This window comes from Lonchura striata, chromosome Z, assembly GCF_050655825.1.
Source record: "Lonchura striata isolate lonStrDom1 chromosome Z, ASM5065582v1, whole genome shotgun sequence".
Lineage (NCBI taxonomy): Eukaryota > Metazoa > Chordata > Aves > Passeriformes > Estrildidae > Lonchura > Lonchura striata.
In genome coordinates, this window is record NC_140740.1 from 7624826 (window position 1) to 7641955 (window position 17130).

The window sequence follows — 17130 nt, forward strand, 5'->3', positions numbered from 1 at the left end:
TGAAAACAGGCTAAGAAAACAATTAAACCTACTAGCTGTTCTCCAAATTAATCTAGTTTGAAAACTACAGTTTTCAAGCCAATATTATTAACAGCAGAGTTTTTGTTTTTCAGGGAGAGAAGCTAGTAAAGTTAAAAAAAATGTAAGCTACCAAGACACATCAATCTACTGTTACATAATATATAAAGATACACATTTGGAAAAAACCCAAACCAAACTACAATTATTTTCCCCATGAAGAATCTTAGAATATCAGGAAATACTGTTTTCCCCACAAAACAGAAAATGTGTTGTAGTTACCTTAACATGCCATTCAGGGCGAGAATTCATATAATCAAACAGCTTCTGGTAATTCTGGTACTGCTGATCCCATTCAGAGCTCTCAGTGTAGCGGAAATCATCCCCAAGTGGAGCCAACAGGACTTTTGTACGGAAGAGCTTTGACTTCTTCCTGTATTGATCCAATATAATCCAAGCCCTTGAAGAGAGGAAAAAATAAGAGCCATTCAGAAGACAGAGGGGAAAAAGGCCAGCATTTGGTGAGACAATTCTTAGATACCAAGTCGTGCATCAGGATGGCCCTAAACAAGACATACAAAACTGTTATCTCACTTTGTAACAAAAAGCTGGATGCAATTTCCCCCACTGGGACACCACATTCAACCTACTATTGTTGCAAACACCACTCTAATTAAATCCTTCAATAAGCTTATCAAGGTTCATCTCAAGCAGTAGGGCAGTCTGGATCAATTTGTGCCTGTGCCAAAACTAACCTCCAGTTCAAATTATGTTTACCTGCTTTATATTTAGATAACAATCCTAATCCTCTCCAGCCCTTATTTATAATAATAAGCAAGCTCCTTCCATCCCCTCTGGCACTTTCCTTTGATACTTAGCTTATATCTTCACGTCCTTGGCAGAAAAACTGCCCACAGATTAATCCCTGAAGAACTCCAGACTTGCAAATAAAATAAAATAAAATAAAATAAAAAAATAAAAAAAAACACCACCACAGAATGCATGAGGAAGCTTGCTGCTAAAAATCACTGTTCTCCCTTCAGCCAGATTCTTACATATCTTAGAGCCATCCCTCTTGAATCTTTGAATCCTGAAGAATTAAACCCACTGCTTTTATCCTTTTGGACTTAAAACAAAAAAAGAAACCCTAACAACTCAGAAACAAAATACTCACACATACACACAGAAAAAAAAACTGCAGAATTATACTTTGGCACCTACCTACTAATTCTAGGATGAGTAAACTACCAGTTCCACAGCAGCAATATATTAATAATCACAAGCCTGGTATCTAGGTTACTGAAAAAGTCCATTTTCAACCCTTCCCCTCCAGGTCACAATTATTATCAGTATTTTCAGATTCTAATACCCTCTAATTAAAATTCTGTAAATAATTCTCATAGGAAATACAAACCATAGTAAAATATTTAAGAAAACAGAAATACTAATCCCAAGGCTTTAAGACAAAATACCAGAAAACTCAGATTCTAATGGGTTTCTTTTTTTTTCTTCATGTCTTTTTAATAGATGATCTAGCAAAATCACCTGTCAACTGACACTCTTGAAGAATTACTATTTAAACATAATGCAGAATTTCTAGCCCAATATATTGCAACCTCTCTTTCCTTGAGCAGCATGCCAGAACTTATTTATATATCTGATTGCAGAAGTACTGCATAAACACAAGGTCTGACTCTATCCTGGACGGAAAAAGGGGCCACAATATTACCTTTAGTTAAGGATCTGCAGAGTTCTAATGAGACTAGAATTTACCCAGCTGGTGTCTTCCACCCATCTCCTGTCTATTAGTGGATTCATAGTTCAGATTGCCAATCAGTATTTTCCATTACTTTCAACAGGTTTTAAGATTTAAACACAGATGTTTCCTCACCACACATCTACCAGAACAACTGGCAGAACCCAAGACTTGGCAATGCTTCCTTCTAAAGAGCCAGTCTAACTCAAATTTTCCACATATAGGCTATGCTTGGAAACATACTTTAGTGTTGAATCTCTTGAAAAATACAGGTTACAGTTAACAGAATATTTGACTTCAGCATCTCTCTTAGAAGTCCTCCTCTGGTTTCTTTCCAAATATCCAGCAAAATTCATCAGTATTGCTGCTCTCCCTGTCTTAAAGTACTGATAACTGTGGGATTATTATGTGCTTTTAAGAGAACAGCAAGATTTTCCTGCGTTGCAAACCACTTTTAATCGTAAAAAACTGAAGGACATCAATTCAGGTATATCCTTCTAAGTTTCTCTCAAATTATTTCCTATATCATTAATTCATACAGGAGTGTGAAAGTGCCAGCAGAAAGTTCCAGACAGAGCACGTGAAGACAAAAAAGTACCTCTGGAGAAAAAAAAGATTCCATTGTGTCCATCATTTTTTTCCCCTTTATTGTTCCCCAGTTAAACAGAACTAGGTACATTTTGATACATTTATCCTACCTACCTGAGTGAAAATCTGAAAATCACAAAGGAGACAAGCCATGATAGACTGTTTTGTTTTCAGGCTTTCAGATTATTACTGAATGCTTGAGACCTTTCACAAATAAAGAAAATCTTTTCATACCACAACTTGTTTTAATGCAAAAAACCAAGTATTTCAGTAAATAAATACCAAAATATGGCTGGTTTTGACCCTTCCTATGTCAAAGAAAGAGGAGTTAGGCAATCACAAGCATGAACCATAAAATGTGACCATAAAGATAAAAAAACTAAAGGACAAAACTGGTCTTTTGAACAGTAGCTCGTGAAGAGGAAAGTCCATTCTCTACTTCTTCTCTGAAGTACATAACTTGCAGCAAAGATTCTCTCTTATTTCATGCTTGGAATGAGAGAAACAAAATGTACTTCTGCTAACAACTCACTTCCATTCAAGGGAAAAAACCAACAAAGAAAATAAATTAAAAAAAAAAAATAAAACACCAAACAAACAAAAACTACAACAACCAACAGCTGCTTTTTTTCCTAGTGTGAAAAACTTCACACTTCAGCATTCAGACATATGGATAAGAATGCAGCTGCAAATCAGGACAAGTCCAATAGTAGTCTTTATAACCTAAGCTGTTATGAAGTGTAATTAAACAAGTACACGTTTTCAATTAGGTTGCTGCTTCATTCCTTCTTACCAGGTCACAACTTAAGTGACAAGGCAATAAAAAAATCCAACTACTAGCCCAAAGTTTTCAACTCAGTATCTCTTTAATATATAAGTGAGGCCAAAATAATATTGAAATCAAACGCAACAGTCCCAGTTGAGTATTCAGGATCTGAGTTTTATTACTTTTGTTTTAGCTTTGGCATGAAAGAAGGTCAGTGAGCTACCTGGTGTCTAAATTAATCAACTTTTTTCAATCCTTGAATTTCCTTTATTTTTCTAGTCTTAAAGCAATCAGAGATAAGAGGCAGATTAATTAGAGTGCTGCAAACCTATAATCTTGGAAAACTTATGATGTAAAGATAGACTCTTCAATTCTGGAACTCATAAATCTCCTCATCATAACAACTGTGAAACATGTTATTACAGAGGTCAGATCAATAACATTTTTGTCTACAGTATTCCAGCTTTTTCAAAACAACAGACAGAGCGTGTTTTAACATTCTCCATCAAAACATTACTTCCTGTGTTTGAATGGATTTATTTGAAACTAGGCTAAAAGTGTGATTAAAAGTGTGATTAAAAGTGTGATTCGAGTGTTCCAAAAGTAAATAATCCAGGCTTCCTGGATTATTTGTGCCAGTTTTACTTTTCCCATAGGTGTCATACAGCATACTGATGTTTCACCTCCCTGTTAAGACATCAAAACTGCTTTTAACTAAAACAAGATGATGCAAAATAATAAGTTTCAGAGACCATATTGAGACAATAATCACTTCAACTTGATCATATGTTCACTACATCCCTGCTCCATTTATCACATTCTTAAGTATCCTTTGACATGTGAAAAACCATTTCTTTTACAAGATCCAATTTAGATTGTTATGCAAAGATTGCATCTAGGAAGTGCAGGGATTAAGAATAATTAAAAAACAAGACCCTTAAAAAGACGATTTCAAGCAGACTATATTTACAGCCTCTATGTTCCATGTATTTGTTATACAAGCTGTTGAGTTTTTGCAAATATTTGTCTCAGCTAATTGAGATATATAGTCAAGATTTTTCTTTTTTACAACTTTGATTTAATGACATATGAATTTTCCTTCACGTGCAATTGGCACTGGGTTTACCATAATTTCTCTACTTTTCTCATGCCACCATCATCTTTCTTTTCTCTACTTTGTTAAAACCCCCTTTTTCTTATCATCATTCCAATTGCTACCTTTAAATGCAGCAGTTATAACGCATGCTGTTTATTTTTGGTTTAATCTTCAGTAATATTTTGTAACTGAATTTTGTTTAAGTGAAGTTTTCATTATGTTTGTCAGAATTTATACTCAGGAAAAAAGTGACCCACACTTGACATGTAGACAAGCAGTGCACCATAATCACATTATCACTTTAAAACTTCAGCATAAAGGACCAAAAAGTCACCCTGCTATCCTTAATATATTTGTTACATTCTGCAATTTGCACAAATAATAAACAGCTGCCTCAGCTTTTAACTCTGGAATCCTGGTGTAGTGTGAAGCCTGAAGACAGCAACAGGACCACAGAATAAAACTATTTTCTGGAAACACCTTTGGCAATTTAACTCACTTCCTTTTCTTTTTTTTTTTCTTCCTTTACTCTCCCTCCCCAACTCCCTACCTCCACCCCCCAAAACTGAGAAGCAGTTTTGTAGAAGTGTAAATTTGATTATTAACAGTGGCAAAACTACTCAATGTTTCTGTTTGAAAAGTAAAACGGAGGTTAATAGTAATTTCCACCCTGGGCACAAAGAAACAGGAATTTTCACTTTGGGTACAAAGAAACAGGAATCAGATTAACTTACTGTTTACATTTCAGGAAACTTAGGCCACAGGATGCCAATTTTTTCAAGGATATACCACAGGAAATATTCCACTGTTTGTAGTTACAGCACACTACATTGCTCTGCTCCTGAAGTTTTCTGTTTTCAGGAGACAGATCACTGTCCACAAACTTCACAAAAAACACAGTAAACCAGTAACATGAGTCCAACCAGATGACTGTGTTCTTACTGTTGTTCAGAGATGGACTCATGTATCATGAACAGAAAATTTTCAAAAACGCCCCTTCCTTACTAAGAGTTATGTTCCCAACTAAGGAGCAAACACTAGGTTATGTAATAGGTATTGTTTACCCACAAGAAGCTTATTTTAAAAACTTGACCTGGTTTTAGCTGGGGTAGAGTCACAGCAGCCAGTATGGGGTTTGATCTGGATTTGCTCTGATGACAGGGTTGACAACAGAGAGATGATTTTGTTATTTCTGAGCAGGGCTCGCACAGAGCCAAGGCCTCTCCTGCATCTCAACCCATGAGTTTTCTCATTTTACTCTTCTGATTCTCTTCCTTATCCCACCAGGGCAGCAGTGAGCTTAGTGGAGCTGATCTGCTCAATGGGGTTGAACCACAACAGAATTAAATTCACCAACCTATGCCAGATGTCATCTTTGGCCAGCAAAATTACATTTTTTTAAGGTTATTCCCTAGAGGAGTATGTAAAAACTGTACCTGTGTTGAACATTCCCAGCGTGAATGGCTTCTGGTGGGACTCTCCAAGGGCAACTTATTCTTCCTCCAGGAAGTCGTTTGAAATCAAACTGGCAGCAGATTTTTGGATCCGGGCCACAAGTATGAGGAACGTCATAGCTATAGAAAGGCATCATATGACAAAGAATATCTGTACTGGATCCCAAATCTGGAATTAAATAGAGTAAAACTTTAAAAGAAACCCTTTCAGATTTGCCAGAAGTAAATCACTCCTTTGTTCTCAGTCCAAGGATTGTACTGGAAAGATACCACACCAAGACAATTTCTTATTTTGAATATCCATAGCTTGAGTCTATTTTTGTATGTACCTGACATGTATAAAGAGGATAAAACAAAGTTACAACCAAAATTGTAATGTTCTAATGAAGTACCAACTGATTGGGAACGATAGGAACAAATATTAGGTGTGTTTTTCTCAGATAAAACTTGTGATTTTCAGAATTTTAGAAGTAATAAAACACAATAATAATAAACATCTTTTAAACTTTGAGTGGATTAAAACAACTTAAAAAAAAACCAAATATCAAAACAAAACAAAGAAAAAAAACAAAAGTCAATCACCCTCCTGTCATGGCCTCATTAGCACAATATTTGAATTAGTTGAAATGTTCCTCCTCCTACACTTTATTTCCACATAGGAGGAAGTAAAGGAGTAGGCGGAACAAGAAAAGTAAAAACAAGTAAAGATTTTTTCACCCCTTTTACTTTTGCAAGGAATATGAGAGAATGGAAAAAAAACAAGAGAAGGTAAAAGCAAAAATAAAAGAAATAAAAGTGAAAACAAAGGAAGATCAGAGGAACAGAGGAACAATGGCAATTATATCAGTTTTACATTTAGTGCCTTTCCTAACTCACAAATATTCTCATTTCCCCTTCTATTATTGAAACGGGGCGGGGGCGGGAAGGAAAAAAAATCTCATAAATTTAAGGTAGATTAAAGGCTTTTGTTTAACAGAATTGCAAGTTTAAAATTTTCAGGTCTATACAAACTCTGCTAGTTCTTGTAAGTATTTCAACAGTACTTATTCAAGTTCTCTTCATATTTTACCTAAATTAAATTGTAAATTAACAAAATAAATTGACATAGAAGAAAGAACACATACCCCAGTTCTGTCTCCAAAAAAATTCTAGTGTCTTTTGTGTTGCAAAATGTTTTTTAACTGAATAATGAACTCTCTGAATAAGCATTCTGGAAAATCCTGTGCGCTTCAGAAGGTAGGCCATTGTTGGTGAATGCCCAAATGGATCAATTGCCCATCCAGACTTTGGTTTTACTCCTGTTGACAAAAGTAAAATGCTTTACTTTTCACTCAAGAAAGTTATTCCAATAATTCAAATGAGAGTACTAAAGATAACATTTCCAAGATGATATACCCAGTTAAGTGTTAAATCTCCTGCAGAACCCTGGAATTAAAAAACTAGAATTAAGGAGTTAAACAAACAAGCAAAATGTCTTATAAATAAAGTATTCTAAAAAAAATTTAAAACTTTAAAATAGTACTTGTCACTATGCTGTTTTAAATTTGCATCAAACATCTTAATTTGGAATCATTACATGATACACATCCTCTCACTTAAAGTCATTTACAGATATCATAATTAAAAAAGAAATTTGAAAGAAAATTAATGTGGATAGATAAATGCAATAGCTTGTTGAAATTTCACTGTTATTTAAATAATGTTAATCTTTGTTGGCTTCAGAACTTTTTTCCTTAATTTATTAGTTTGTTGATAAAGAGAATCATGTTTATTAATACTCTTTTCACTGAACTTTATACTAGTAACTAAAGAAGCTACATCTAACTCTTATTAATTCATCAGCATGGCTCCTTGGGCACTTTTTACAGTCTTTCCAAAAAAGTACAGTAAGGAATGCATTACCCTTTTGTTAGGTAATGTGTTTGTGGAAATTGCAATCTAAGAACAATGGGGAAACAGCTTTCCAAAATAATTTCAGTTAACTGGGTGAAATAATGTCAATTTATTATTAAAATCACTGCACAAATATTTTCTATATAAAAAGGTTTCTCTCCTCTTATAGAACTAAACAAAAGAACATCCCAAAGGCAGAAAAACAGTTCAGTCAATGTAACTGCAGTCAAGAATTCCTCAATTCTAACATTACTAAGGGTTTGGGTTTTTAAACTACTACTACTGCTGCTGCTACATACAATTTTTTTGTTCTGAAATCCTTACAGAAGAGACTCTAATGAACACAGAGCAGGCAGAACAGATCCAAATACATAAAAGCAGTATCAGTTTTTAAGTAGCTTTAAGAATTTTGTCATGATATTCAAAAGACAGAAAAGGCAATTAAAGACTGTTTAGACACGGGATCTAAAATTCAGCACTACTGTTAATGTTTGGTTAAGCCATTATATGCATGTCTTATACTGATCAAGACAAAATGCTATGGCAGAAAATTGTTCAAATATACTTTGTACAGGAACTTTTATCTGCAAACATGAATGGCAAATACTAGACTTGATCCAGCTTCCTGTAAGTGGTCTGATTTAATGTTTCAGGAAAGCTGAGTAAAAAGTCTCCTAAGCACCTCAGAAATGTAACAAAAAAGTATTTTCCTACTGACTTCTTGTCTTTACATAGTTAAATTTTAGATTCATGTACATACCAAGGTTCTTTTCTAGCCACTGGTGTCCTTCTATCAGCTGGTCAATTAAAGCAAAATAATGAGAAGATGCTTCATCAGGCATGACCCATCCTCCTGTTACTATTTCAAATTGTCCATCTTTTATTAACCTGAAAAATATATAAATCATATTTAGAATCTTCTATATGAAAACACTTTTAAAATCAATTTCAGTTTACCATTGCAATCACCAGCAATGTTATTCTAAAATCTAAATTGTTTTTGCTACTTTCATCACTGGGCTATATTTCTTTAATCAAACAGGGGAAAAATGAACTGTTGAACAGTGAAGTATTTCATGTCTTTGTGCAAAGTTCTACTGCATGTGCTACATTAGATTTTTTTTTTTTTTAATTGGGAAGAAAGCTGTTTCCTGCACAGACTTAAAAAAAATAAATGTACCACAGCACTGAAGGCCAACTGAGCAAGATGCTTAGACACTGCACACTTCAAGCACTGCTTGAAATATCTCCCCATCTTTGATCTCATATTCTTTTTAGAGTTTTAGAGAGCTGATAGATTGGAAGTTTATTGTATTTATAAACATTTCAGAACATCTCACTCATCAAAATGCCTTATTGAAACAGGTCACAGGATAACCCATCCTCTCTATTGTCAGTGTACATAAAGATCACACTCCCAGCACCAGGTTGTTCCCACAGTGTCAGCACTTACATTGTTCCCCAGAGTGGAAGTGTTTAATGAATTCAAGAAAAAACCCACAGTGAATTCATCAAAACTTAGTCCCATCACAGATGATACCAATAGGAGCAATGAAAATCATGCAACAAAAATAGTATCAAGGGCAGCTTCACTAGGTCTTCTTCAATCTCAAGTGCAGCTTAACCAATACCTGACTCCTCTGAAGAGAGGACACAGCTCCCTAGTGACTGTCATTTATTGTTTATTGTGTTCCAAGAGATATTTTTAATGTCAAAAAACTACACAGCTGTGCTATAATAGTCACTCACTGCAGATAATTATTTTTAATAAGTAGCTTTTTTACCTAGATCCCAAAATTCCCACTTTTACCTAACCTTTGAGTCTGTGAAGGTCTCACAGATTTAATGCATACTGCAACACAGGCATCTCAAAGAGGGGCATGAGAAGGCGGCTATCACAAGGATGGGCTAAGAACTGTCAAGTAAAAATAAGAAAAAAAAAAAAAAAAAAAAGCCAAGTAAAAATAAGAAAATAAGTCCCCACTTTATAAAAACTCCAAACTAGATCTATACTGCAAGCTTATCCAAGCAGCCTGCTTCCTTGTCTCAATGCCTAGGCAAACCTCTTACTTCTATATTCCATTTAGACTTGTGATTTTAAAAATTACTAAGAAGAGCAAGGATGTAGAGTAGTACATACTTACCCTTATCCTTAAAGGAGCTGCATGTTTATAAAAACCCTTTGTACTTAAACACAAAAGAAACTCACAAATTTTTATTCAAACAAAAATCGCATATCATTGCAACAAGGAAAAAATACCGTATTCAATAGCTAGTGTGAAAGACGTATTTATTTTATTGCTAATTCCTTAGTGTGATTTCAAATAAAGATTATAATTGCTACTCCTTTACAATTTTAATGGCACGTTCATGGTTGTGCACGGGAACTTTTGTCAATTTTTTAGGCAACTCTGTAATTTGACTCAGTAATTTGTCTCCACCTCCTTGAGTAGATTCCTATTTTGCAACTGGGAGAAAACCAAACCAATCCCAAAAACTTGGAACTGAAGCAGTTAATCCATTATTCTAGCAATTCCACATCACAAGTGAAATCTCAAGTTTACAGTATAATCAAATACACAAAATCTCAAAACAAGATACACAGAATAAAAGTTCAGTACTCAAACCTTTTAACAGCATCTTTTTTTTGGCTATCTATTCCATCCCACCATTTTGAAAAGTAGGAAATCTCAGACCATATAAATTTCCTTCGGTTGTCTTCTTGCAATTTTATAACCATGTTATTTAAAATATGCTGTGTCTGATCTCTGAAGTAATCATCAAAAGTCTTCAGCCAACCTAGGAAAAAGAAAATATAAATGAAGCTTCTTTAGAGAAGTGGCTTCTGAGCCTCTTTAGAGAACAGCCCCTGACAGAATTGGCTCCTTCTCACTCCTCAGAAAAAGCTAAGTAGAGTGTTCTTAAAAAGCTTTCTGTGTCATGGACACCTTGAAGTGCTAAATTTCCAAGGAGTTTCTTTTTACAAAAGATTACATGTTTTATTTCCTAAATGTATAAACATATGGAAATTATTAGACTTAATACTTTCTAGTTTTTCTATGCTTTACATAGTAGAAAATTTGATTAACAGAATACGTAGACTCAAACAATTGTGCTTCAGTGAGATGCAAAGGAAAAAATTTTTAACATTTTCAGACTTTACAGTCTTACATAATGTCTTTTAACTCTTCATTATACCTTGCATTAGAGAGCATATGCATCTTTCTTCACAGAACCTGTAACTATATCTGAAAAAATTAGGTCTGTCTACTTACTCTATAGTGTCACCTTCCTACTCCTACCAGCTTTTGTCAAGTATGCCCATTTTAAAATTCTGTGAAAGCTTCCACACTATGTGAAGACAGCACTCCAGATAAATATGACACTAGTAATTCCACTCTGATTTACCAATTCAGCTCTGCAGAACCGCTGCCTTTCTAACAGTGCCGGTCTGCTTACAGGATACAGGATTAGGCTGTTATGCAATGACATTTTATTGTTTCAAGGAATTTACATAAATGTAAAAACTTTTATTGCTAAAAAATAATTCTCAAATTTAGTTTAAAAATAATTTATAATTAAATTATAATTATATATCATTATATATATTCTGACTATTGACTCAAAGGATATATCATACTTTCTTTTAGGGATACAAAAACCCAAACATTCTTCTTAGATGCAGAGATACTGTTTTTAATTCACAAAAGAAGAAATAAAACTAACACTCCAGAGGAAAAGTTCTAGGTCATTCTTTTTTTCTTTTACAGATATTTTGCATCTAGAGGACCATCACTTTTGATATAAGTTTCTGTAGAGATAGACAATTGGGGTCTAATCTGTCTTAAAAGGCAAAAATGCATTTTGTCAAGGTAGTTAATATGAGGACTTAAAGCATAAAATTAAAACATACTTTCTTTAGAGGAATGGAAATAGCTTCATACGAAAAAACTGTTGACAGTAAATTACTGCTATGCAACAGTTTAAAGGATGAAAAAAATGTGATGAATAATCTGAATTTGAAATCAAATTTCTTTCTGACCTCTTCCCACTTCAGTCTGGGTTGTTTTTTTTTTTTAATAGGCACTTCCACTTAAAAAATTGAGATCACATAGCAAATTATTCTTTCTCAATTCTCATTTACTTTTCAACAAATCAAAGGAATATTTTACTGAAAAATACATTAAAAATATCCACCTGTATTAGACTACCAGTTTATAGATGCATATCAGAAATTTCTTCTGCAAGAGACAGAACACACAACTAAAGGAGGATAAATTAAAGCCATCTTATGATTTTCCTGAACAGAAATATATCATCATAATGAACTATTTAAAAATATTTTATATTGCAGCAATAAAAGCAAATTTACATTAGTCTTCTGAAACATTCTTAAAAACATTATTAAACCAGCTTAACTGAAACATTGAGTTAAATGTCAAAATAGCTGACAAAAGAATACAGTATGATGTAGGGAAAAAGTGTTCAGTATTATAATGAAATGATTGTTTTAACATACTCAGTTTATTTAGATAAGGAAGATTGTAACATGGTTAACACACTGAAGTGAATACACTCCAGAGAGTCCTAGGAAATTTTTAGGGGTATTCATAGATTTAGCTGAAAGCCAACAGAATGCCACACTTCCTGAAGTGTGCTGCTCTAAACCAAATGACTTACAGAGACTCTTCAATTATGCATGGAGACATACAATAAAAATTTTAAAAACAAATCAAAAGCTGAACAAAATAATGGTTAAATCAATGTATAATTGCTAGCTAGAGTATTATTTCACACCTCAGTCACTAATAGAACATAAGAAACTACAACTCAAGTTCATTCTTGTGCTTATCCATGAACTAAGAATTTGTTCCCAGGCTGAAAGAAAAGGTGTACCATTTTGAACAGGAAACTTTCAATACAAAGGTAGTTTACACATGGAAAAATTGCAATAGTTTAAAGCTGCAATTATCAAGACTAAATATGCTATTAACAGCAAAATAACGCTTGGTGATTTAAATGTAAATAAAGCCCTTTGTCAGCATAAATCACAAGATCACAGAATCATTGAGGTTGTAAAAGAACTCTGAAATTATCAAGTCCAACTTCTGACTAACCACCACCTTATAAATCGTATCATGACACTCAGTGCCACATGCACTTTTTCCTTTAACACCTCCAGGGATGGTGACTCCACCATTCCAATGTTTAATAACCCTGTAAACAAGAGAAAAAATTGTACTGTCTTTCATATTATTATGCTAGGCTTAACTTAATACATATTGAGGACTTTGCCAGATATTTTCATTTTCTGCCAGCCTATGTGATAACAACAGAGGGTACATATACACTGCTGAGCTGCTTTCCTTTTGATTCTCTCATGCTTGTCCTTGTTTGCAAGTGTGGAAACTTGCTATCTCCCCCCAACCTCCATGAGATTTATCACCCTTATGCAGCTGTTTCTTTAATTGATTTTCCCCCCCCTGTAATGTAAATTTACTTGGCTTGACAGCAGATCCAAGAATCACATCTGAATATCAACACAACTCATTGCTCTGCGAAGTCCTGAAACATTTTATTAACTGATTTGCCACTATTCCTGTCTACCCTTTCAAGCTCAAAATCTTTCTTGAAGCTCTATCAGCTCCTTGCACTAGGGGAAGGCACTCTGGTGTCTTAACATGGTTGACACAGATGTAGAGATAAAGGGAAACTTTCAGGACAAAATCAGAACAGAAGCTGACAAATTAGTGTTATTCAAAAAGTAACTTTATTACGCAAAAGCACATAACAATTTGATCATGACAAGGATCACAAATCCATTTCTAGAAAAAGTATTTAGGTACTGCGGGCATACACCTGCAAGACTCCTTGGGTGGTTTTTTACATTTGTATTTTTGTATTTTGGTTTAAAATAACTGATGAAATAAAAAGTAAGCTTTTCAATTGCTTACTTCCAAAAGTCACCCTCGAATGTTTAAGAGGAAATAAAATCTTCTTTCTGACAAAGTCTGTATTAATGAAGAGGCAGATCACCTCATGAATTTCTGAAATATTATGCCAATATATAGTGGATGAATGTGTTTTTGATAGAAGTTTGCATCTCTGATTCACTTTTCAGGAGATCATAATTAATTTCACTGAGTCTAAAATTCAGCCATCGGTGACACTTCTTGCAACACAAGAAACTTGAGTAATTTATTTCTCTTATGTATTAAATAAAACTGTTACATTTCAGCTAGCATTATACAGCTTTCTAGAAAATAAGAGCATTCTCTTTGCAATTATCTTAGTGCAACTTCAGTTCTTGGTCTTTAAAATGTACACCCAAGTTTGTAAAAATTATCAGTAATGGGTTTTTTTTACATTTATGCTTGATGCTTAATTAACTACTTCCTGTGAGAAGAGACAGAAGACTGTTTTGACAGCTGAGGAAGTAAAAAATTTCAAACTGTGAGGATATCCTTGCTCTTAATTACATCCAAGCCCCACAAAATGCAAGAGTAAAAGTTTTTCATAAAACAAACAAAACCACAAACAAAAGGGTAAGTAGCCATGACTTCTTACCTCTAAAAGAAGAGCTCTAAAGAACTTAAGCATAGTATGCATGTGTTTTTAATTGATCATATTCAGCCAATAACAATAAGACAAATACCAGAAATAAATCCAAAATCTAAGTTTTAACTTACATCTTAGTAAGTATGATTACACAAGAAAATAATTTGGCATTAGCTCCTTTGCAGATTCAGCATTTTAAAAAATCCCTTATTTTAAGGTAGAGAATGCACACATATTTTTTTTTTTTAATTTATAAGTACTGCATCATTCTATGATGCAAAATATAGAACTAGCATAGTTAATATTTTATGGATGTTTCTAACACTTCAGTGCTAATTTCACCAAAAAGTATCTTTTCAATGAAGATGAATGACTCATAGCCACAACTGTGAAATAAAACTCAAAAAACCCGATGGTAAGGCAATCTCAAATTAAAACTAAAAGCTGCTTAAGACTCTCTCATTTTTCTGTTTCACATAGTCAAATAAGAGAAAGAAAGTCCCCTGAAACACTCCTGTGTTAGAGCATTCATTCTGATTCAAAAGGAATTAGATAGATGATCTTCTTGTTCCTGCAAAATGTGTACCAAATAAAATAACTTAGGTATAAGAAAATACACAGAAAAAGTATGACAGTGTATTTACTTTTCCAAGAGCATACCTTAACTTGTAAAAGATCTCTGCTTAAGGTAAAACAAGAATGATTTAATTTACCTTAATTTCACAAGCATAACTAAAAATTTGAATGATTGCACACTTCACAAAAATTAAAATCTGCCCTGATCTGTGAGGTACTACCAAAATTATAATTAGACTTCTTACATTTCAAGTCTTATGCAAGATCTATTTTTGCTTTAGTACATATCAAATCTGCTGCCATCATAGCTAAGATGGAAAGGAAATTTCTACTGATCAGGAGTCAGAAGTGTTCTTTCTGTAACAGCTTTGTTGATTTGCAAAGGAACTGCACCTCTTCTGTAAACACAGAAATACTGAAAAATAACCCAGGAATAAAGCTCTAATTTCCCTCATTCAGCACGTCAAGAAAAACTTGTGAGTTCCCCATTTCTTGTATTTTGGTGGGTCGGACAACTATTTAAGCAATCTCTGTTCTGGTGAAGAAGTCACCAGAAAAACATATCCAGACTCAGCTAACAGAAAATGTACAGGAAACTCCATGGTGCAGTAACAGCATCAAGTTTTATGGTTAAGATATCTTCTATCTTAACACTGACTTAGGTCTATATAGATTTCCTCCTGAGAAATGTAGACTGTCTTAAATAACAAAAGGTGATTAATGTGAGTGGTAGTAAGGTAAAATTACCAATGTCATAGATAATTGATGGAGTGTTTAAAAGTAGTGTTTAGTTCTGACTTTTGTGCCCATATGCTTCCATGTGGGCTGAGATGCAAGAGAAAAATCTACTTCAGTCACTTCCAATTCCATTTAAGTACTGTTTATACTAGGTCTGTAACCACCACATTCAGCAGTGAGATACTGGTACACACATATTTTAGAAAGCTCACAAGTCTTAATTCTTAAATAATTTAACGACTAGTCATTACCAAAATTATTACAGATCAATAGATATTAGAGGTGTCTTTCCATCTCTCCGGTCATATCCAAACCTCATCTTTCAAGTCCATCTGTGCTGGCTGACAATCTTGCCAGCCCTGATCTGAGGTTTCCCCTTTGCATTTCAGCTGCCTCCTCCACTTCAGCCAGCCACAAAACACCACAGCTGAAGCAGGTGAGAGCCAACATAAGGGCTGTGCCAGCACAGCAGGTTATATACTCAATCTGCTCCTGATGGAACTGCCACCTATCTGTGACAGCTATAATCTCACACAACAACCAAATTTCTCTCCATGGTTTAAGACTAGGACATGCTACTGTGGTGCTCAAATCTTTATCAACTGCCAGCAACTAAAACAATCATGCCACCATTATCAAAAGTCTGAAGGATACCCACTCTCAACCCATTTCCCAAAAGGGAAACACTTATAGCTACTGCAGAGAGAAGCACAGAGACCCCAAGTTTGCAGGTCGTGGTTAAATTCACACAGAAGCAGTTAACCCAGATTTAGCATCACAAAGTGCTTCAGAGCACTGGCACATTCAGTCATCCCTCCAAAAAACAAGGTGGAATTTAAACCCACCACCTTCACTAATGATTGTGTTTCACAGATTCACAGAGTGACACGGATTGGAAGGGACCATGCAATCTCCAGCCCTACAGCATGGGCAGGGATGCCACCCCCTAGACAAAGCTGTTTCAAGTCCTTTTTCTTTGCCTTTGTGCTACACATTCTCACTAGCATACCTGGTTATATGAAAAGTTAAAGAGGAAGCAGCCTCAGATGAGAAAAGATAAAATCTAATGAGAATTTGAAGCTTCTGCAGCTGATACAGTTATAACTTTACTCATGCCATTTCTTGCTAAATATCTTTCACGTACATTGAAATTACTAGAATCTGCAGAAAAAGTACCTCATTACTTGAACAGACACTGGTGAAATTATCAGCAAGTCTCTTCACAGCTTCCCTCAGGACATTCCCCTGCAGCAACTAAGCCTCATGTGCCTGAGAAGTTACCTCAGCCTACACTGTGCACAGGGTGTTTGCTCAATTCAGTTAAAGACATTACAGGAGGGCAGATGTGACACCAGGCAACTGGCCTCTAGTGGAGTGCCAACAGTCCTGTACCAGTTAGGATAAGATCCCAACAGCTTCAGCAGAAAAAGGGAGACAGATAAACTCCACACCCCATTCCAGGAGACCCAAGAGAATGGTAAGTTCTGTATATTGCTTTAGTATTGCTTTGATTCATTATGTGCCTGTACAGAGTTGCTTCTTTCTAGGGAAGTCTTTAAGAGAACCAGAGAGGAAATAAATGGACACAGGTTCTAAGACAGTTCAATAAATAGGCAGATCTAGGTCTATACTGTGATTGTTTGCTCAGAATATTTTTATCATATCCACACTGCCATAATTTACCTGT

The 17130-nt window shown here is 34.6% G+C and overlaps 1 protein-coding gene across 2 annotated transcripts in view; it reads right to left on the reverse strand.

Annotated features, from left to right (window-relative positions):
• The window catches only part of MAN2A1 (mannosidase alpha class 2A member 1), a 103853-nt gene that overhangs the window by 65703 nt on the left and 21020 nt on the right, over positions 1-17130 (reverse strand). For both annotated transcript variants that reach the window (XM_021524782.3, XM_085567499.1), the window contains exons 4-8: positions 10199-10370; positions 8332-8459; positions 6803-6976; positions 5661-5847; positions 301-478 (exon numbers count right to left, since the gene is read on the reverse strand). In XM_021524782.3, the coding sequence (XP_021380457.1) occupies positions 301-478; positions 5661-5847; positions 6803-6976; positions 8332-8459; positions 10199-10370 (839 nt within the window). The remainder of the gene's footprint in view (positions 1-300; positions 479-5660; positions 5848-6802; positions 6977-8331; positions 8460-10198; positions 10371-17130) is intronic.